Genomic DNA, 23312 nt, shown 5'->3' on the forward strand with positions numbered 1-23312 from the left:
AGAGTGAACCGCTCCCAGGAGCCGAGTCCTCGCATAAGCTGATCATCACACGCGTCACCTGATCATCCCCTTTCGTTCTCCTTTTTCTATTTTCAATTTTACTCTCCTTTTACTCCTCCTCAAACCCTCCGAGTTTCCTTGACACACCGACGATTTTTATAATCCCGACCGTACGGAACGGGAATTTGGCCGCACGTGACTTTCAATTCGTTCACGCCTATCCACGGTGGACTCTTTACCACGACTGAACACTTACCGACAACACGAGCGGCGTCCTATCCCCCCTCCCCCAGAAAACTCTCCGACACCACTGACATCTAACAGCTCTCGATCTAACGATGCTGTCTTCGTTCAGCGAAGTTCCCGGTTCCGTTACGACCAGTCGGTAACCGACGGATCGTCATCCGACAGTTTTTTATTTACCTCGAACAGGATGAATACCTCGGATTGGATTTGACAATTGGAAGTCAGGTTGACCACGGCAGTGCCGATGATGACAGCAAAACGTTACGAAATCATTTGCCCCCAGATGGCGGGTTCGAGTTATTGGTTACCCGTTTGAAGTTTAATTCAAATAAATCGGACGATATTGGAACGACTTTTCTCCCCATTTTTACTGATACTATACTAAAACTGATGTAAAAAAAAAATATTACAAATGGCTGAATAACTATTGGAGTACCTTGATATATTTCGAATTCCGAAGACCTCGGATTTAAAGGAAATTGAACAGAATCGCGACTAATCGATTAGACTAATCTATATTGCGGTTTTTTTAAATCAATATTTGGGTTAGTACAATGATTTCGAATTGATCTGAAAAAAATTGAAAATTACAGTTATTCGGAACTTTTAGCGTCAGAAAGGGAGAAAGAAATGGGGGTTTAAACCCATGGTTGAGCCTCGCGTTGTAATATAAGATGACACATCTCGCCAAATTTTAATTAGAACACACGGCGCAGCGTAAGAGGAGTAATGGGATAGGAGAATAACTTGTATAGAAATTTTCTTACGAAATAATGCATTTTATACAGTTTGCATTACGATATAAGTATATCGATTATAGGTATTAACGTATAAACTTGAATTAAGATTAATAAATATCATGAACTACGGTACAAACGGTGATGTATTAACATTGGATTAAAATCACACGTGATAATACTACGAATATGATTACGATTAATAATACGTTTTGTTTCCTATAATACTCCTCGAAACGAGCCGATCACACTCTTCGTAATTAGCTGCCAATTGCATTTAGTGCGTGATTCAGCGTTCATTCTGCCATCGCGTAACGCCTACTAATCTTGCAAGAAGATTTCTGAGGTGACAAACGGAATTTCTTTAGAAATCACACGTGAAGCCTACAGCGTTTCACGACGAGAATGTTTAGTACGTTTGTAAGTATTCACGGCACGACCGCGTTTTCAATCGTTTTTAACGTGAAAACTTGCGGTAGCACAATAGGCGATAAGCCGATGGCTCGTGGCCAATTTGGTCGAATATCCCACAAGAAAGTATACGAAGGATAAGGCAAAGCGAAATGAAAAACGATCGCCTTTGTCCAAACATTTCGTAACCATGGAAATTCACCCGAATGCCCCAAGTTGACATCAAAAGTGCTGAAGGAGTAATAATGAGTAAACCTCGGAATCTTTCTTATTCTTCTATTCTCTTCTCACACGACGCACTTTCCATTAATTACATTTTTTTCGATTAAATACTAATAAATCATATCTTCACCGTATCCATGGAGCAGAAATAAACGTATAGGTTAAATAGATTATACATAGTGCATCGGATGTAAAGTAGAATACATATTTGTTTCTAAAGTTACGATATACGCTATATTTGATGTATTTTCATACACACACACACCATAAAAACCACAATTCGCAGTCGCGTATTTTCGTTCTTTTCTTTCACCTCTCTATTTGTTAACCAAAGATTATGTGATATTTATTATGTACACTTACAATAATTAGAGAGTCATGGATCCACATCTACCGAATAACCAAATGTATCGCGGTTACATACACTCATAACCGATCGACGAAGTGCGCATAGAAAAAATCAGAACACCAATAATTTCAATTCGTTTCAACCTCACAATCTTTCTAATATAAATGACAAAAAAATTTCTGAACTTGTTTCAAGGATAACAGTAAAGTAAATGTGTGAGATATTTAACTGAAGTCAAACGTCACCTCGCGATAATGTTAAGATCTATTTTATAAATAATAAATATTATCTTCGATGTCGATTTAAATAATCTACCTAAGTAACAGAACGTTTCTCAATCTCAAATCCCGTGGTAAAGATAGTCAGGTTTTAACTGTATTTTTTTCTCCAGTCAAACACTTTCCTTTACTTGTGATTCCCTCAATTTTTGTTTCACGTATGCCAAATGCATCTGCGAATTTTGTTCCGACCTTTTTTTTTTTTTTTTTTTCTTTTTTGTTGATCATAAAGATCTCTACACAGAATTTGAATAACCGATCAATCCCCATCCGTTCAATGATATACTTTGATTGAAAAACGTCGTGGTATGTATAATTAGTGATAACTCTACATATAAATTGGAAATATTCTATAAAGTCTAGATTAATTAAATACTGTGCTGAGATTTCTTAGTCATCGTACGCCATCTTTTTGCGTGTGCACCACGTACGATGTTTAATGTGTACCTCGTACTAGTTGGCAAGAATACAATAAATAGTGTGACATCATACTTTTGAAAGAAGATACATCTCGCGTATATTTAAACGCTCGCCAAATTTCGTTCCAGTGAGTTCAATGAAACAAAAACAAGACGGTACGCTGCATAACCGATGCTTAAAACATTTCGCGTCGTTTTATGAATTACTTTGCTTATATTTTTCGCTGGCGGATGAATTGCTAAAATGACACCCTGATCGTAATAACGGCACCGCAGCTACTTGCACGTGTGCACATCGACGCTCTTTACGCATGTCTTACACTCGACAAAACAACACCAGTGAAACTTGCACTCGCACCTTTCCCTCACTATCGTCTTCTGAGTGTTATAACCCCTTCCGCAGCACAGAAGATTACATCCGTCCATACCGGCCGACGTTCTGTTGCACACTCGCCCCTGGGTGCCTGAAAAATTATGGAAAACCAGATTCACACCGTGATCGGTCCTTCGGATTCGGTTCCCAAGGATGACTTCCCGTCTCTCCTAATATCGAACTCACCTAGGGATCCCATGCTCAGATTTCTGAGACAAAAATTCGGCGAGTCTTCGAGGTAGACCAGGTCGTTGGCGGTCGGGAGGGTGAAGCGTGGGTCTCGGATCGAGAGACGTCCCCTTCTATTTACTCGGACTTCGGTTGCCCCGTCGTATTTATCCAGCAGATAATCACCTGGAATCACGGAATGCGATAAAATGTAGCTAAATAATTCTTTCCATCCTCCTCAGGGTGAAATGTACAAGTAGATACAAGAACTCGTTGACGACGGGCAGACGGATGAGAGAGAATGAATTCGAAGTTGGCGCACAGCTGCGGAGCGCGTTAAACGAAAGAGAGGAATGAGGATGAAGTTAGTAAACGTTACCGTAGCGATGTATGTTTATGAAAAATCCCTACTTCGCATCCTTATGAATGTCCGAGATTTAGTAAACCATTAAAAACAAAATTGCCGAATAACGAGTACTCTTTAGTCTAAAGTTTCGTTACCAAGTTCAGCATGACCTGAGCGATGACGACGCGGTGCAACCCATCCCGTGTTTATCTCGTTCGTCGGGTTGTCATTCAAATTTGAATCATGGCTCGGCGCAGCTCGATGACCCGAGCATAAGCGACGTCATACGCGACTTCTCCGCGTCGTCTCTCTAGTTTCCTGAGCATTATCCCGCAGCGTCCTTTTACGTCTTTACACACATACATAATATACGCGCATCACTCGTGAACACGCGATAATTTTACACCGCATCTGACTATAATACATGTACGCACACAGCTACACGTAATATATTAGCAACGGCATGTATAGCATAGTGGTGAACAATTACGCGAGCCTCGTCGTCCTACGCCAAAGAAGGATCAAATTACCTACTCCGGCGATCAGCATAAGGCGTCCGAAGAGCTGCGAAGCTGCGGCGCGACGCGACGAGGTGACGAATAATTGCAGATTACCAAAACTGCGCGTAACAATTGCATTATCATAATTCCACCGCGGACATTAGAGGCGTTATGCTGTAACTGCACTTCGCCTCCCACCCCCGCCCCCCACCCCTCGTCACGCACACTCATTCGTACGCTCCTGACTCCCTTGGTTCTCCCTTACCTATATGCTTACCGCGACACGTAACAAGTACGACCGCGACGGGACAACGCTTGAGGTGTAATTTGACGGATAGGCTTCGCGTAGCGGTCGCGCGTATTCGGCGCATTAGTCGTATAATGCAGCCCACAAACGACTTCGTTCGTCTCCGTTCCCGCAGGAGTCACGGATCCGAATATACTTTAACATGGGTGGGGGTAAAAATATGGAAAGATGGAAAGATGAAAAAATCGAAGGGCCACAATGTCGAAATTTTAAACGAGCGAAAACTTGATATATAGAATTTATAAATGTTGACAACCAAAGTATGGAGAAGTAAAGCTTTAGAAAGACCAGAACATAGAATGCCAAACTGTAGAGTCGTCGGAATTATTCTCGATGATATGAAATCGTATACAGATTTTCGATTTTGCTGGTCCAAGATTTGACCTTTTTATACTTCGCCTTTCTGTATTTCGATTTATTATGTTTTCAATTTTCTGTACTTGAACCTTCCACATATTTAAACTCTACGAATAAAGTTTTCGTGTCTATGAAAACTCGACATTCTGGTCCTTCTATGAATCAGCAACTCTAGTTTTCTACCCCTACCCTTTAACGTTATTCAGAAATAAACTGCAAACGTGAGGTATCCTGTTGTCGAAATATTTACACAAACGAATCGAAAATGTTTAACCTGAATAAGGGATGGTAAACTTGAGGATCAGAGAGCGATACGGTGTAAGATAGGAAGGAATCATTTACGCACGACTCAAAGAATCAATGCAAAGAATCTGCTGCCGAAGTAGAGCAGTGTCGAAACAATACCCACAGAGTGCGGTACGATTCTCAGGTGGGTGTGGACTTTACGTAGGATATACTTGAACTGCCGTTACGTTCGATCGTCGCGATCAATCGCAATGTCTGGGGAATTTTCGGAATTCGAAACGCCATTGGATGGAACGCGTGTAGCTGCTAATGGAGATTCGTGATCGCCTCGCTCTATCGGTGTCTTTTCCCATCTTTTTCATCCTCATTCCTCTTCCGACTTTTCCATCTGCACGCAAGTAACACGGTCCGAAGGGATGTTGATGATCGCAGCCATTAAAACGCGTTGGGAATTGTTGGTATTCTTTTTCTCTCGTTCGTTTCTTTGTTTTTACTATTTTTCCTCCGTTATGTTTGTCTCGGATAGCGTAAGAGGGTTAGATACACGTTAGAGCGGCAAAGCGGTGTTAGTTGTTTTCGTCAATATCGTCACGAACTCGGATCGAAGAACCCCTGAATTTTTAAAAATGTCACTCTATTCCCTATACCACCCAATTTGACTGATCTATAATGCAAATCCCCTGAAAGTTGATGCGCGGATACTTCGTGACTCGAAGCCACAATTTGTATATCCCGTATCAGAGACCAACTAAAATTAATTCTTGCAAAAGTTTCTTCAGTCTCTCCTTCTTTTCCGGTCAAGTTCAACACTCTGAGGCATGGCCGTGGAGATGTTTGCACACACGGACTTTGGACCTTACATACATATAGGCCGTATCGGTCATCTTGTGATGTTGAAAGAGTGTAGCAGCGATCAGCAGGAAGTGACGGAGGTAGGCTACAGGGTGCGGGATGACCGCAAGTAGAGTCAGACCTCACACGCCGTCGAATACAAAAGAATTACCTGCCCAAAGTAGGTATCGGTATTTTGAGTGAAAGGAAAGCCGAGATAAGGACTAAACGCTGCTGCCTCGGTGAAGGTCCGTGACGACTTGGTATTCATAGGGTTTTAGTGTTTGTTTCTCTCGAAATTTTTTAGATGGCTACACGTATCGAGATTACAAGGAAATCAACGAAATGAACGAAATTAGGGTTCCGTTTCGAGATAATCCTCCAGAGAACGATGCCTGAGGTCTTTTATCCTTGTACTTTATCATCCTCATCTACAATGCGTCCATTTTCGAACTTCACGTGGAACGTAGAACGGCTATCTAGTGATCGCATCGACTCATAAATCCATATGCAGTGACTCAATCTTCATTCTGAACTTCGTTCGTTAGCAAAAAGTTATAGAAATACTACGATTCCTTATTATAATTGTGGGAATGATTATTACAGTACCTCGATTATTACGGGGCTGAAGCTATAATAGTTACGTTAATGTATCGAAACGTTGAAACAAAAATTATTACTTCGCGCCATTCGAATACCTGAAGGAATTGAATTTACAAAATCAGAGTTTGTCGACGATGTATGTATCAACAGTTTGCTAGATTTCAAGTAATCCCAAAGTTGCAAAATAACGCCTTTTTCCAAAAGCGCATTACTGCATTAACGCTAAAATCTACAGACTGATCGATTATCACGGGTAGGCAACGAAGCAAACGTTGATACCAAAAAGTCACTCCGTGTCCCAGATTCGAACATGAATCCACGCGTGAGCCTCGGCACGATTCCAACATCGTGGAATATCGAGAGAAATATGAGTCGCGGCTCCTCGCGACCTTTGACATTGGAACACCTCGCGGTGCGCCCCCGCAACGCATCGCGGCGCAGCGTCGAAGGTATAACGACGCGTCTTGTAGGAAGAGATGCGAGAGTCGCGGGTTGCGTGTCTCGATAATTATTATAAATGTACTTTCGTCCAATGGCGGTTGTCGCAGACCGCCTACCGCCACCCGTTCGCCGCCGTCCAGCCTGCCCTCCGCACATATCCACGCATCCGTGGAACGCACACCCATTAGGCACACGCGCGTTGAACTTCTGCCGTAGGTTCATAATTTTTAGGTCGGGTATATCACGTTTTACCTCCTTCGTCGAACGGGCGACTACGCGTGCGTGTGTGCGTTCTTGAATAGAAAACAGGAAACGGACTCCTGATCGGCTGCGTCACAGGTTTGTAGGTAATAATACCGATCAAAGAGTGGGGAACACATTCGCCTTGAATCTCGTAAGGGGTTGTAACTAGTCGGGACTTTTCAAATGTAGTTTTTTTTTTTTTTTATCATTACATTTTTGTAATTCACATACGTTCAAGTATATATAGAGAAAATTTCATGTCGATCCGACAAATATTCTCCAAGTTATATACGCGCAAATTTGCACATATGCCCCGGAGCGTTTGAAAGTGCTTTCGAAACTTTGAACACGTTTTTTCTCAAAACTATGTTTTCAAAGACGGTAAGCAAGATTTCTCGAAAACGGCTGAATTGATCAGTCTCAAATTTTGACACAAGCTTTATCAATAGATTTTTCAGTCCTCAGTCCTTGATCGAAGGTTTTTCTCGCCGATAAATATTGTTAGTTTTATAAACAAATTAAGACGAAAGTTTTTATGGAAAATCGTTTTTTTTTTCCAGAAGCCGCCATTTTGTTATAAATTAATATTTTGCTTATTCCTTCGATTAAAGACCAGGTAACACTGTACTAACTAAATCTTTTTTGATTTTTCATTTCACGTGATCCAGTTCAGAGTTATCTTGATCACCGCAAGACGCCCTTTCTTAGCGTTGCTCCCGGAGATCGGCTATAGCAGCTTTAAGAATCATTATTTTTATAAATAAGAAATATCCGAATGAAGTTGAACGTTACCCCAATATGTGTATGATTTTTTATATTAATCGCTTTCCTTCGGCCGCCCGACAAGGTCCAACCGCTTAAACCAATCGTAGGCACAAGGTGTAGGATTTCGCCAATGTCGCGCTCACTGCAGTAGTGCGGCTATCCGGTGCATTTTTCATCTAGTCCTGCAGGTACCTACCTACCGTTCGGTAACCCTGCAGTGCATAAGCAGTGACGCGCGACTGGAGCAAAAGTCAACGAACCCTTTCTCCTGTTGTACATATTTCCCGCGGGTGAATCTTTACTTACGCCAGACATATCCGTTGCACAATTGATTTAGCGTCTAATTAACCAAACGAATACACGCCCGAGCATACGCGTAGATAAACCTACCTGTTCAGTATACACACAAACACGTACATAGAGTCGAGTATTGAAACGCGGGAATGGGGCACCCGAAATTCCCGAGTACGTGGAGTAGGTATCAGTTGGACGTCCCATAAAACCATAATGCGATAGGTTAAATATACGCCATATATACGGAGGTACGTCGATGTAACACACCTGCGTGCGATACCTGGGGGCTATCTCTGGGTCCGTCCGGGGCCCGTTCCCGGGTTCACGATATTGGTAATTAAAAGGCTTGTTTAGATTAGAACGGACACTTCTTGCCCCGCGACTTGAATTCTTAATCAACCACGGGCTGTGTTTATGAAATGGTGGAGATTTTTCAGTAGGCTCTTCATCTCCTCGTCGGCCCTGATTAACGAATTCTACCTACAAGGGTGATGCTGGGGGTGGATATTCGGAAACAATCGAGGAAAAATGGGAGGGGTCTCGACGTCTACGAATTTCACCTCCTCGTTTCTCATCCTGCCTGTATGCCGCACTCGCATCGTTTTATATACACGGGCCACCCTTTCTTCTCGGGCCTTATCGCCTCCTCCTTTTCATAATGTTACATTAATTCAACGCCCGTCGGTCAGTTTCGTGTTGGTCTTCGAATGAAACTCTACTCGCCGCCGATATCTCGAAAGAAAAAGAAAAAAATCTTCCGAACTAAACTAACGGTAAAAGCAGACGATTTCCTGTACAGGGATCATGGCTCGGAACAATTGTTTTGTAACCGTCTGGTATATGAGCAACGATTTTGAGGCTTTTGGATAAAATATATTGCACGTTATGTTACGACCTAGCGTTAAGAGACTTCCTACTTTAAACGCGAATTTCAACCGGAATAGTAAGAATTTTTAGTCCATCATTTTTCCGCATTCTCAGTTCGGTATGTTGTTCAAAGTTTTCGATACTTCCCTTGTGAAAAAAAACTTCAACTTGGGTGTAAATTCTTACCTCAAACTCATACATAATGCTAAAGTTCCATAAGAAAAAAATTGAAGGTACGAATGTACACCCAAGTTGAGGATTATTTTTGTGACGGTTATCATGTCGGTGGCTTGGATAGGTATACAATACGAGGCATTTTTCACGCTATGTGACTAAATTCTCAAAGCGGCACTGCTTATACCGGAAAAGTTCTGAAAATAGTTCAAATTTTTTTGACGCCCAACCGCAAATTGTTATGAACTTGGACAGGAAAAATATCAGACAGCGAATAATGATTCCGTAATTGAAGCACGCTTCTGATGTATTCTTTTGTAAGTGAAATATTAAAATTTGTTGCATCATACTCACCGACTTCCCTGAAGGAGGCGAGCTGCTGCCAACACGTGATGAGACTACAGCTTCCAGAGACACCGTGGCACTTGCAGGTTACCTTTGATTTCTTTACAACTGCCTGAAAAGTTCAAAGACATTTAAGAAAATCCCGAAAGCCACTTGATATTGCAATATTAGATCCACCATTTTGAACTTTGTAAGTTTGATGAAGAGGAGAGGGAACGAATGTTTTTCACTGGAACACTTGTTCGTTCCAGAATGACAGAAAAAAAAAAATGATATTGCAGACCAACAATTGAGAACAGAAAAATTGTTTCCCGCGCTATGTGAGAAAGCCTCCACGGGTCCCATTGAGAAGAGTGTACATAGTTGTGAATGAGCGGTGGCAAATGACGATAAATCATTGCTCACGCAAGAGCACGCGGAGTATCCTTGTTTCTTAAGCTATATGTCGGCAGTCCGGTGCACGACGTCGCTTGCCTAAACTTTCGGATCATGAGCCTGTGTGTTCGAGACACGTGCCTCCGTGTATCCGCTTAAGATTGTTAAAATCTCGAGAAGAAATCATCAATAAAATCTCAACATAATTGGGGGGAAAATAAACCTCGCCTCCACCATACCTTTTTCTCTTTTTTCTCCTTCGTTTTTCTTATGCGCTTTCCTTGCTTCGATTACCAACCTTCTTCGCAGATTCATGTTATTGTAAATTCTGAAATGTTCTTGAAACGTAAATAATAAAGCGCTCACCCTCAAATTTCTCTAATTGTGTTTTCATTTGCTTTGAAAAAAAAAAAAAACTCCTAAGAACAGGTATGATTTTAGACAGTCCCAGCTGTATCCCCCCGCAACTGGGATGTCGGCATGCGACAGGTCGAGGAGCGGGCGCGGAAACGTTTCGTAGTCGGCGTGTGTCCCAGAGGCCTGTACGTATGGTGTAGATATAATACGTCCGGGAGATAATTCCAGCCGGCCGGGCGACGTCGCTCGCTTAATTGGGACGAAAACGAAGCGACGGATCGATCGATGGATCGAGGGCTGATCGGTGGATCGATGAGTCGGTCGGTCCGCGAGCGATTAAATCTCCGGCGTGCCGCGGCGGCGGCGAGAGCAGCCTCGACATTCGCCCCGTTCAACTCTCTGCGTCGTTCCTCTCCTTCCTCCCGCCTCCTCCTCCTCCTCATCCTCCTCATCCTCCTCCTCTTCCTCCTTCGCGGTAATTTCATCGTCCCTCGGGGTCCGTACGTGTAGTAACGTAGGTAGAGGTGAACGGATGAGGAGGAGGAGGAAGAGGAGGAGGAGGAGGTACACGCGGCCGGAGCATCGACACGCAAACGTTTGCCTCCCGTGCCGTACGGTCGGCTCTTAAGATTAATTCGACACCTTTTAAATATTTAGCTAACGTGACAACTCGCGGCCCGATGTATGGGTAAGGTATAAATTACACGCATAGAACAGCTCCGCGACGCAACGGCCCAATCACTCCGGCAAAATTACACAACCGATAATTTTTCACTATACTATGCGACGAAAGTCCAAACAGTGGGCGGCAGGACTGCGGCTTAATTGCCGTGCGGTGTCTGATTCTGAGTCCTGCAGTGGATCGGCTTAAAGTAAGCCAAACACTTTCGAACTGTTACGCAGCTGGTAATTGTCATGGGCAGAGGACTGTTGATCCTGTCTCTATAAACGTCTGTGAGGAGGACTCTGATCCAATCTTCATTAATCATCGCCGGAACAAATTCTCTGCATTCTAGCGATGGCCAATAAGCTAAAAACAATTGATGCATCTGTTAATTGAGTTAAAAAAAAATAATCGAACACGACTCGATTGAATCGGTAAAAATTAATCGATCGATCGTGTATGTGAAACCAAAATGTTCTAAACTTCATCAAATAGGTAATTAATAAGTAGGACAATGATAATTATTGATACTCTATATCGCATAAGTTGATATTGTATTGCGTCGTTCCTGGGAGTAAAAAGCAAAAACCGATTGTGAGGAAGAATACTCGAGTTAACAGAAAATCGATTGTTTTTGGTCATTGGTTTTGGAAAGTAGTAAACTTTCTTCCGCTCTCACCGAATCAGTTCGTAGAAACACTTCTTTGATTCTTTCGACAGGCTGCATAATCAACAACGGAACATATATGTATAGTAGATTTATATGTATCTTCGTTATACCGAGCAGTACATCCACCTATATCCGTTTGAGATCCATCTGTGCTTCCACCCGTCCTCTTTCCCTCTTCCCCTTCAAACGCGACGCCGGGCATGGCATGGCACGGCACCCATGATACGTGCGCCACGCGTCCATTCGGCCATTGTCAACGCAACCGGAGATACGTATATCTGATTATGCAAATTGAACTAAATTTGCATGCAAATTGCGGCCAGTATATTTACGATTCGTTACCATGAGCCTGCATCAAATTACCCAAATCACCCGAATCACGGGCAAATCCTCTCCGTCTATCTTGCACCAGATGCACAACGGGTGGGACGACTAACCATCAGGCGACACCTCGTCTTTGTTCTTTGTTAGTTTTCTACCTTCGGTAAAATAGATTGATTTAATACTGCCGATACTTTCGTTTTATCAAGTTTAAGTGAGTAACGTTAGTATCGTCAAGTATTGATGAAGGATTAGTATTCTGCAAGTTTAGAATTTTTCTAAATTAAACGTCAAGTTTCGAATCACAAGTATTTTTTTCTGAATTATAGTTTAGCGAATTTTAGAAAATTCTAAGATTGTTAAGGAACAAGTTTTCGTAAAAATCCATAGTTTCATTGACGTTACGAACTTCAACTTCATTTGTTTTTTTTTTGTTCAATACAACCCAACCGCAAGTGTGTCACGTACTTGTCGATGTACCTATAAAATCGTAAAATATATTGCAAGATCGCGGTTTTAACACGATCGGAGGAAGTAGCACGCAACAAGCAGGGTCGTATAATTGCATTCGCGAACGATATATTCGTCATTATTATACAATCTGGCAGCCTCGTGTATCGTGCGCGGTAATTACTTCTGCAGGTAGGGCCGTGTATAATGTATTATGTATAAATGTTGTGTGTACGAAGGAAGTATCTGTACCTACACGCAGTGGTGGCCGTAATCACGTGGACCTCCGTGACTCGGGACAAAGCCTGCAAGATTATTGTCGCATTGTAACTGACTTGCAGTAATTCTTTCGAGCCCTTCGTTTTTCGTTTCTTCCACACGTTTTACTCTTCTTTGTATTTCTTCTCTCCCTCTCTCTTTCTCCCTCTCTCTCTCTCTCTCTCTCTCTCTCACTCTCTCGCTCTCTCTCTCTCTCACTCTCTCGCTCTACCGCCGCGGACTTGCAACGTACTGACTCCAAGGAATTAATTATGATTCTCATTGTACTCGATCGCCGTATGCACCTCCATACATATTATATTCGTCCCCCTCTTATACCGTACACGAGACGATAACTTATTCAATTATGTTTACTCCCACGGTGGTAAAAATAGAAGAAAATCAGTTTTCCTCTCCGACAGTTGATTCACTTATTATTCACTTACTTCTCATATCCTCATACCTACTGTATTGTGTTATAATATTAGCAGCCCGTCCAGGCGCCGTCGTCATCCAAATTTAGCGTAATAAAATTAAAATTTCATTCAGATATAACAATCTTGCTTAAAGTAAAAAATATCTGAACGAAGATTCAGAATATCTGACCTAACCTGAAACCCAACCAAACCTAACCCAACCCAACCCAACACAGCCTGTATCGATAATAAGAACTTAGTCAGCGTTCACCAAGACTGCGATCCCGTTCCGACTTAGCTTACAAATATCGTTACATTTGAAAAACTATTGATCTCGTTGTAACAAAATACATTTTAAAGCCTGGCCAAACGTCGTAGCTATCCACGAAAAAGAAATAATGCAAATCGGTTTGGTAGTCCTGGATTTATAAGCGACCATACGTCAGAAGGACTTCCAAGTTTTATACGGCCGAGAAGAAGATAGGCATAATATGGAGGCGAGTTCTAGCCGACGTAGGAAGAACGGATAATAATTTAATGAAACTTATTACTTGCTACATTGTATATTCATACGAAATATGCACGTGCATCGGGTCAAGACATTCTGGTTATGATAATTGTAATTTACGTTTACGAAATATCGATTGAAACGCGATGGGACCGAGGCTCCGCCGTTTGACGACACCGGCAATTGCGTGTAGCGGCCGAATAATACGGAGAACCGTCGCAGCGCCACCCACGCCTCGCCCTTACAATTCTACAGCTCGTCTCGGCCCAGACAAAAGCGATTGATGACGTCGGTTCGAGAGACTCAAAGTGAAAAGAAAGGATCGGCTACGCCAGGCTTTGGGCCACGCCACCTTGCACTTCGGGAAAATCCCGAGGTTGAACACGTTTGTCGTGATCTTACAGTGCACGGGTGATGCTGCGAACACCTGAAAATTCCGTGAGATGATTTCAATACCGATCTGCGCATTGAGCGTGGGACGAAACGGGGCGGAATTGAAACTTGACGTTGTACTGTGAAGCAAATATGAAAATCCAGTCGGGTTTAATTCCCGAATTGTGTTTGAAGATTTCGTCAGTCACGAACGCACATTTTTGCCGCTGCATAGCCGCGCAATTGAAACCAAACTCACGATGGGCTTGGCATTCCGTTGAAGAACGCTAATTTGGTTGTTTCCACCTACACTGACGTCACTGGCTAATGCTACGAAGACTAAATTAGTTTCGGAAAGCTCCGAGCGCTCGCTTGCGCGACCGATTCCTTATCCTTGTCAAGATCACCGTAGCTCTTCCTATGCCTACTACCTAAAAAACAAAAAAAAAAATTACGGTACGATTATGCAAGGACTCGAGATAGCGCGAGGATCAAGCGTCCCGCGGCAGTAATTAGAGAGAGATAAGAATTGAATCGAAGGAGATAAGGCGGCCGACTAGAAATACAAAGAGGGAAAGATAGAAGGAGAAACAAGAGCCCTCCATTGCGCTTTGTGTGAGGCCAATATGCATATATGTATATCCGTGTTCTCTTTCCGCACCGCATTCTTTTTTCTTCTATACAGGTATAAATGTATCAGCCACTGCAACGCCACGTAATCCGATCCAGTTGGTAATATTGTGCCGGTGCATAGAAATAGAATATGAAGGTACCGAACCAATTACATTGGCGCAGAGCAGCCGCACCCGCCTATTGCGCACTCGCTGTAATAACCGCTTGATTGACGCTTCCAACGTAAAAGGAGGCACTTTTGTACCTCGGGATTCGCGATCTGACTTTTCGTTTCATACAATTCAATCCCTCCACTGTTATTATGCCTGCTTGAACTTTTTATTATCCATCGCCGATCTTTCGAGAATTATTTTTCCCACTGACAAGAAAGGTATAGCTAAAGCAGGGGATTGAGGAATACACTTTGACAACTCAGACGACGTTACGAAAAGTTATGTTGCAATGTTATAAGTTGAACTAATATGGATCAATTTCAATCCTGTAAAAAGCTTAGGGTTATTTAATGCCTCTCAGGACCAATAGTTTGCACTTCTTGAGCTCCTCGGTTATTTGGGTGGGCATCGAAGATTTTAGAGAATGTCGTAGATTAAATTTGATGGTCCTTTTATTAACGGGGTAATCAAGAAGATAGGTAGAGTCTTGCTTCACTCACTTATTCGACGAATAGATGAGGATAAGTAGTAGAGACGTTTATAGACTCGCCCTGAATTCCCGCAATGAGCGAAAATTTCATTGTTTTTTTTTTCCTATATATTTTTTGTCACTTGAAACCAAGTCAATCTACTTCTATGACAAAAGAAACGGTTCGAATAATGGAATAAATAGATTTCCTGCCGGTATCTCAGTGTAAAAAGTTGACCCAGTACGTGCTCTAATTGGAAATTCGAGTAAGCATTTAAGCTGTCCGACAATTGGCTCATAGACTTCATTGATCAAAATGAGAATGAAATTGATGTTCACGATCAAAGCAGAGAATCGCAGCTGAACTCACCCTACGGCCAGCCTCGTTGTTGTGAAGATTCATAAGACTTCTGCCCTGCTCTCGACTGCCCCTTTTGTAGCTTCGTTCGCGTTCCCGAACGTCGACAAAGCCCTGAGTGAACCTGAAATGTGAACGAAAATTAAACACCTTGGAACTAAATTGCACCGTGGCTAATTGTCTCCATAATTTATACCGCGGGATCCAAAGAAGGAATAGAAAAACTGGATCGTGGGAGGGTTGAGGTTGAAAATTTTTTACTCCTCTACTGCAGTCGCCTTGATGGTTTTTAATTGCCGGATATTTCCGAACCAGAATCGGCTGCAAAGAAACCCACCTTGTATCGCTGCCAAGCTAGACTCGCAGGGGTAAGAAAGTGAAAAATGGTCGACCGGCTGGAGGGGTGCGTAGGCCGAGGGGCGGAGCAGCGATTACGCGACACTGGTTTAATAAATCTCGACGGGATCTGTCAGTGATAGATAAGTGTAATATTCGCTTTATGTCTGTTGGCGCGACTTGTCGTCCGGAACGAGGGAGAGGAGATGAATCGTTTCGATGACCCGCGTGCAAGCCTCTTTTCCTCTACGTAATATAGCGTCAGGTTTACTTGACAAGCGGTTTGAATTTTCATCACGGATCTTCAGCCCTGACACAACGAACAACACCAAATTGCTGACAGGGAGAGGGAATCGAAGCCCAAGCGCGGTGCTGCGAATTGTTTGCGAAAATTGAAAAATTAAGAAAGAAGCGTCTGTTTTTCATCATTACAGGTACGTATGATCGCAAGATTTATTGATTTTGCACAAGTGCGTGAAATATGCAACTTTTCATCATCCGTAACTGCTCGATCCTGTCTAGGTCTGTTTGGTATTGAAAGTTAAATACGTTCGATGATTAAGTAGAGCATTTTAACCGATGACAATGAGCTCTGTGATTATGATCACATGACGCGGTGGTCGGACGTTGCTTATCGCTACGATTAATACCCATCGTCCTAACTCTAAACTTTGAAAGGCAACGATCCCCAGCTGCAGACACATCGTGAACCTACAGAACCGAGTGGAACTCAGACCGAAGAAGCGATGTGCTTTAAATGGAGGATGAAGATGTCAACGACGAATAGAATTTCACGAGGTCAAACGAGACGTACTCGTTGCCAGCTGACATCGACGATTGGCTTATTTATTTACTTTTTATTGTGGCATGCAGGCATTAATTCGACCGCAAGCTATAGTCGCTCTGTGAGGTATAAATCTAATCAATTATCATAGACCGCGCACTTGGTCTGTTCCGTGTACGAGTGTTACCACGTATCACGAGCCACTGGGCATCGCAGCTGCAAACTGATCAGTAATCGGCACTAGTTTCGTCGATCGATCTCGATCTCTTCGGGCTTTCCTCCAATTTGGTATCAATCTGATGAATTGGCCGGATCGTCATCAAGTCTGTACCTACTTACACCTGATCGCGGTGCTAGACATGTCAATTTTTTGAACTTGCAGGAGAAGAAGAGATAACCAGGAATAAAAGAATTGTATGGAAAATTGCAAATGGATAAAAAAGGAAAGAAGAAAATAAATATACCTAAATCATTGACTGCGGCACGTGCCTGTGGCATCACATTCGTCACGCCGGTGGTAATGGAGCCGTTACTTCAATCACAAGAATTACAATCTAGTACAGTTTTAATGATTTAATGGTGCTTGAGCTCGGGGATTTTTGATAACTAATGGCACTGCAGTCGTGTACATGTGTGGAGTATACCTCTACCATACACGTACGTATAACGTAGGTACGTATAAGGTGCTCATACAGAATCGAGGCCTGAAACAAATCGCGTGGACAAAAGCGTTGCTGAACTGGGGGGGCGATAGGGCTGCGACATCGGGAATAATGTCCGTACCTAGGTATATTCCTATTCCTATTATAAGTAATGCGTGCGGTGGAGGCCGGGCCGCGTCGGGCACCGGGGGCGGATTTAACCCGTGACGAATTTTGGCCTTTTCGACTCTACGTCGCGTATCCCCTGCTCAACCGTGCGAGTCTAACGAGACTGACTTCTATTGCGACTTTAATCCCCCTACGTGCGACAAGTCAGGGACTTGGGGAACGGGAATTCCTACGCCGGGCTTGCTGCCCGATCCTCGCATAGTTCGTGGTACTGCAGTCTGGCTTCACTAACAATTATTTGCTTCTCTAACTCAGCGCGCATACGATCGCACGTTCGTTGCTTTTGAAAAATTGTAGACAACACCTTTTTAGATGACACGAACCGAGAGTGAAGTGTATCAAAAATTGCTGATCGGGGATAGAATTTTTTGCCGTGAAAGTGAAATTTTGAGTGAAAACAAAAAGGCTGAGAGCACGGTATCATGAGACTTGGAACGTGTACAGGAAATATTGGTAATTATATTTTCAAATAAACATTTCTTTTTTTTTATTCATCTTTTCTTTTATAGTGCACGGCAAGAAAATGTTGAATGTCTGCAGGTCTTAGAGTGTAGAGTCGAAGTATAAATTTCATCGCTCGGGTATCTCCGGATATTAGAGCCGTGGGTGTTACCAAAATGGCAGTTAAGGCTCTCGAAAGGGCAATCATAAAAGTGCCCAGGTGGGAATTGATAATAAATTTCAGTCGTGATGGTGGTACGTCGCCGAGGGAGGGACGAAGACCCGAAAAGAAGGCAATTCGAGGAACGATATATACATACACGGCAGTATGATCGTACACGTTTACACTTCTTGTATAATACTCGAGATGAGACCGAATGAGAAACAGAAAGAGCCAGCGGTGCACGGAACTCTTGAACGAACGGAAATTCAACGAATCAATAATTAGTGAAGCGAATATCCAAGTGAAGACTGAGAGACAATGGGAAAAACAGTAATTGATTAGAAAAGACGTAACTAGTAATTTGTATACGACGTTGTATTTTTTAATAATCAAATTTTCCGTCTCTCAAGTATATCTTAATTTGGATGTTTCGTCTGAGATTCTTGTTCATTTGAGCTAAACTGAATCCTGACAACCACCCGACTTCTCTCTTGCACCTCAAACTTCAAAAGAAAAGATTGCTAAAAAACCATTCTTTGTGAGTACGTTCTTTCAGATAACGATTCGATAAATTTCCATGGCAATGATTCACGAAACGTAGTAGAAAGGAAGAGCCAGACACTACTTACGGAATTTGCAGGTGCGCTTACGTCGATCATGACACGCATATCGCACGTGTACCGATACGTACTGTAACAGCGTCGGTGTGAGTGAAGCAGCTAGAGAGTACGATACTTACTTGTAACCGTACTCGAGATTGTCGCCACAGCCGCCCCAGATCCACTCTCGATTAAGATCCCTCGGACGTCCGCTCCTCGAGCATCCGCAGGACGACAGCTGGCCATCCCTGCAGGCACGGCTGACGGAGTATACGACACCAGCGGCAGCCATGGCGTGGACGAACGCCGTTTCTCTGCTGGCTGAAACGAGGATGAAGGAAATAAGACGATCACTTTCGACGACATCTCGCCCGAAGAATCAGCCCCACGTGCCCATGTCATCCCATCTCATCTCTCTTCCATCCATTCGCCCTCTCGATGATCCCAGTGCTCTGTACCATAATGCAGATTTGCAATGAGGGCTTTCTTTCGCCTGCGACTTCGGAACGATCCAATTAATCGCAGCTTACCCCGGGACAAAGAGGGCCTCTGAGGACCAGAGCTCTCTTCTCTACTCGGCTATTAATAACGGTTCAATTGTCACCGGCAGCCGAGACGCCCTGCACCCCACTAAGCCACGACCTACAGCGCCACCCCTGACGCGTGAATATATGCAATAATATATTCTACAAGCTCCTCTGCACCCTGTACCCATTCGCTTAGCGTGAAAATGCAGCTGAGTTTGGAGGGTCTGCGCGCCTGATCTATACGGAAGATTTTCCGTTTCTGTCCCATTTCTCTTGTGTGCAAAATCCCTTTGAGACTAAGCCGTAGCTGGTAATATGCGTGTGTCGTACGCGCAAGCATGTACGAACTATACCACAACTGAAGTATTTTCCTCGTCGTTTTTTTTTCGAAATATCTGTGTAAAATCAAAATGAAATTGTGAAATATCGGAAGCCAATCGACTCTGTAGGTAGAATGCACCTTCCAAGTGAATCAGATGAAAAAAGTTATCGCCAAATCCAGTTCTGGAAGTGATCGGTCATACAAATTAAAGGTGGCAAGCTCTCATTTTTATCTATGCGCGTAATAAATTTTATGAACGTTGGACGTATCCTACAACCTCTAACTCCAACGTTCAACACTCTGCAAATTAACCGATTCCGCTGAAAAGGTGAATTAGGTTTTGATCGCCTCCCGCCGACATGAGAGAATAGCGGTCTTCTCCTTTATTCCTCCTCCACCTTCACCACCACCTTCTCTTTCTCTGCTTCCTCTTCTTCATCTTCGTCTCCTAGGCTGTGCCGTGTTGCAGGCGGAGCGTAGAAAGGAAGAGGAAGAGGAAGAGGAAGAGCAGGACTGGCTGGCGAGGACGTCGTGTACATGACTACACGAGACAAGACAATGCCGGGAATAGCGGTAAGTATCGCGACGCGCGCGCGTTCCGGAGTCTCTTTGATCTCGCCGCGTAGCAGAAAGCGGTTGAGCATCGAGGCTGGCTCTACAAAAGGGACCCTCAGTCCCCGGTCAGTCAGTCAGCAGCAATCCAGCTCCGGCACCAGCTCCAGCTCCAGCTCCAACCTCAGCCTCTGCTCGGCAATCAGGATTAGAAAGTATCGAGGACGATCTACGCGCGCACGCTTCTGCGGCACGCGGACCGCGAGGGCTTTGATCGGACGCAACACCGGAGCGGGATTCCATCCTCATACTCCAGCTGTCGAAGGAGATTATTTGGCGACGCCACAGCCAAAGGCGCAGCCTGGCTAACCGGTCAAGCTCAACCTTCTTCTGCAAACCCGTGACGGTACTTTGGTCTCTCTTTTGTCCCGGACTCCCCCACGAGCCGCGTGGTGATCCACATCGCTTGTATAAATCGTTGAAAGTCGAGACCACCAGTCGCTTTGGAGAGAGATACGGGACCGCGAAGATGATCCGCGTGGAGAAAAACCAAAATCTTTCGTTTTAGGATCGTCCGTTTTACAGTTCGTACGATTCTCATTTTCCGGAAAAAGGACATTGCTTGGCTATCGGAATGGCCCAGTTTGCTACAGGTTCCTTCAAGAAATGCCATACACTCGTTGAAGGTACCTTAGGAAATAAGTAGGACAAAATTTCACGTGGCAGTAGTGCAATTAATCAGATTCTACTACTGCCTGCGCTTGACGGCAGCGTGCTGCTTACAAGATTTGAAAATTATCCAATTGTATAGCGCAGGTAGGTGTAGAGTGAATTAGTAGCACTTTTTTTCATTTCATTTCCTTCATACGCCTCCAAGAACAAGAGAAACTTCCTTGGAATGATGTATCGCTCGCAGCGAAGTTTTTTGCGGACCAGTTGCGAGGTGAGCCTTTCTCCTTTGGCAAGATGGCATGGCAATTACCTACAGTACTCCGGCTGACCAATTTACCCGGGATAATGATTTTTAATATGCACTCAAATATTTTCCCCCTTCTCGAACGGATGGCGTTTAATTAAGCTACGAGGAAACGGTAAAGAGATCTGCGATATGAACTCACCGATTCCGAGTACCGGACCGAAGACCGTCCCATCCTCGACTGTCGAGCAGTTCCATCTTCTGTCACGGAATTGGTGCTGACACTCGGCGATTCCGGCTCTCGCGCCTCGTGCCACACCGGCCATGTGATCCTGATAGAGCTGGCAAAGCCTCCCCTGCCCTGGAGAGAGACCGTTCAAGTTCGCGCAAAGTGGCGATGCTCCCACCTCGTACAACTCCGTCGTTCTCATCGCCTCTAACTGGCGTATACCCTGCAGGCCTACGTTTCTGAAACATTAACCAAATCCCGTTCTATCAATCAATTTTCACCTCAAAAGCGAATACCGTTTTACCCCCCTTTACTTCAACGTTGACCCTTTCAGTCACAGAAGCCAGGAAACCACTGTAGTGGCGCCCTTTCTTTTTTTTTTTTTTTATATCACTTCTCTTATGTTCCATGTATACTCCTGAATTCTCTTGTACTTTCAGGTAAAACAATACTTAAACTTTTGAATGATTGAAATTTTTTGTGAATCCATAAAAGTTTATAATTGTTACAAATTAACACATGCAAAGAAAAAACAGCGTATTTTCCTGAATGTAATTCGTTAGCGGAGAAATTTGATGATAAACGTATGCTAAAAACGCTTTGGTTGACAAAGATCTCAAAATAGCCATTCGATTCACAAAATCCAATGTGTAGGGGTACTTTTCACCCTTTTTACGGGTGCATATAGATAGTATTGCCGTTTGCACCTAATCCTCACCTAAAATCGTATTGTCTCGAAATAAATATTCACATAAATCTCATTCAAGACCATTGTCTCAAGCAATGTTAATAACTCACACTGTTTTCACCCAATTTTCGGGGTTGTTTTTACTTTTATTAAATTTCGACATCATATTCGCATCCAGCGTCGAAAAATACACGTCAAACATATAATTGCACTTGAATGACAACAGAAAACTGAATTGCCTAACTGAAAGGGTTAACCCTATCTTCATTTGTAATCAGAAATCCTCAAAGTAAGACGAAAATCATGACTAGGCGTTGGAATTCGGAACACGAAGTATGCGAGGCCCGTAGTAGACTTTTTCTGTCCACGTGCAGCTTTCTAACGGTTTATGCTCGAATTTCGTTCGGGTTAATTGCGGCTATTGACAGGTTAGGTTAACGAAAAAAGTTGAGAGCGGAGACGAGTCCGGGTGTTTTTACTCTGAGCTGCGATTCATTTTAGTTTAAAATCCTGTCAGTGATGTAGGCATATCTATAGTTCCGAATGGTTTCAGGTTGATAATTATTTCGACACTAACCGGCCTTTTCACAAGTTGAAAGTCACTAGGTGAAACAAGAACACAACAGACGCCTTTTTGGTATAACCAGAATCCAATTCCCCGTATATTTCACCCGCTGTTCAACTCTGCCGCTCTCTTAAACATTATGAAATTTCATCGGAAAGAAATTACCTTGGGATTTCGAATCGCATTCCGGATTTCGAGGTGGCGAACCTTTCCGTACCGATCTACCGATCGGCTCATTTTAATTTTGAACGCACGCGGTCAGCCGAGCGCAGGACGATTAATGAAACCGGTGAGGCGAGCTAAGCGCGCGCGATGTTCGGTTACGAAAGTTAATAGAAAATGGTTCGCGTCGGCGCGACAAAGGCTTTGTTAACGCCTCTTTAGGGGAACGATTAGGCAACCAAGCCGAGCTAAACTACACTTTAAAACTTTTTATTTTAGTGCTCTCCTGACGCGGCCACCCATTAACCACGTCGCTCTCGCGCACAGCTTTCCGTATATCCAGCTTCTGCCATGCATCCGCCGTGTACGCGCGTATATCAAAAATTCCAATATCGATTTGCCGATCCCATTACCGTATCGGTATATCACAGCAACGTTCAAACTCAGGTTCGAGCAACAAATTAAAGTGAGCAAACGTTTGCGAAGTCGGTAAATTATTCTTCTACCTGTTGTCTTATAATTCTTCAATAGTTGCCGTCGTCGGGCTGACGGTAAATATACTGAAAAACAAAATCATGATACCATAGACTGTGCCGTTGCGTTCTAGAATAGTACGAATAAAAAGAAAGAAAGAAGAGCAAAAAATTTCTATTTTTCTCTGCGTAGTTGGGGG

At 43.4% G+C, this 23312-nt stretch overlaps 1 protein-coding gene across 2 annotated transcripts in view; it reads right to left on the reverse strand.

The window, feature by feature from the left end:
• Nucleotides 1-2401: 2401 nt before the first annotated feature.
• LOC124310431 (protein Wnt-5b-like) overlaps nucleotides 2402-23312 on the reverse strand; it is a 50786-nt gene continuing 29875 nt past the window's right edge. For both annotated transcript variants that reach the window (XM_046774368.1, XM_046774369.1), the window contains 6 exons: nucleotides 21198-21463; nucleotides 18819-18999; nucleotides 15538-15649; nucleotides 9532-9634; nucleotides 3222-3389; nucleotides 2402-3126 (listed from right to left, as the gene is read on the reverse strand). In XM_046774368.1, coding sequence (XP_046630324.1) covers nucleotides 2939-3126; nucleotides 3222-3389; nucleotides 9532-9634; nucleotides 15538-15649; nucleotides 18819-18999; nucleotides 21198-21463 — 1018 coding nt within the window. In that variant the 3' untranslated portion in view covers nucleotides 2402-2938. The remainder of the gene's footprint in view (nucleotides 3127-3221; nucleotides 3390-9531; nucleotides 9635-15537; nucleotides 15650-18818; nucleotides 19000-21197; nucleotides 21464-23312) is intronic.

Source organism: Neodiprion virginianus, chromosome 1, assembly GCF_021901495.1.
Source record: "Neodiprion virginianus isolate iyNeoVirg1 chromosome 1, iyNeoVirg1.1, whole genome shotgun sequence".
Lineage (NCBI taxonomy): Eukaryota > Metazoa > Arthropoda > Insecta > Hymenoptera > Diprionidae > Neodiprion > Neodiprion virginianus.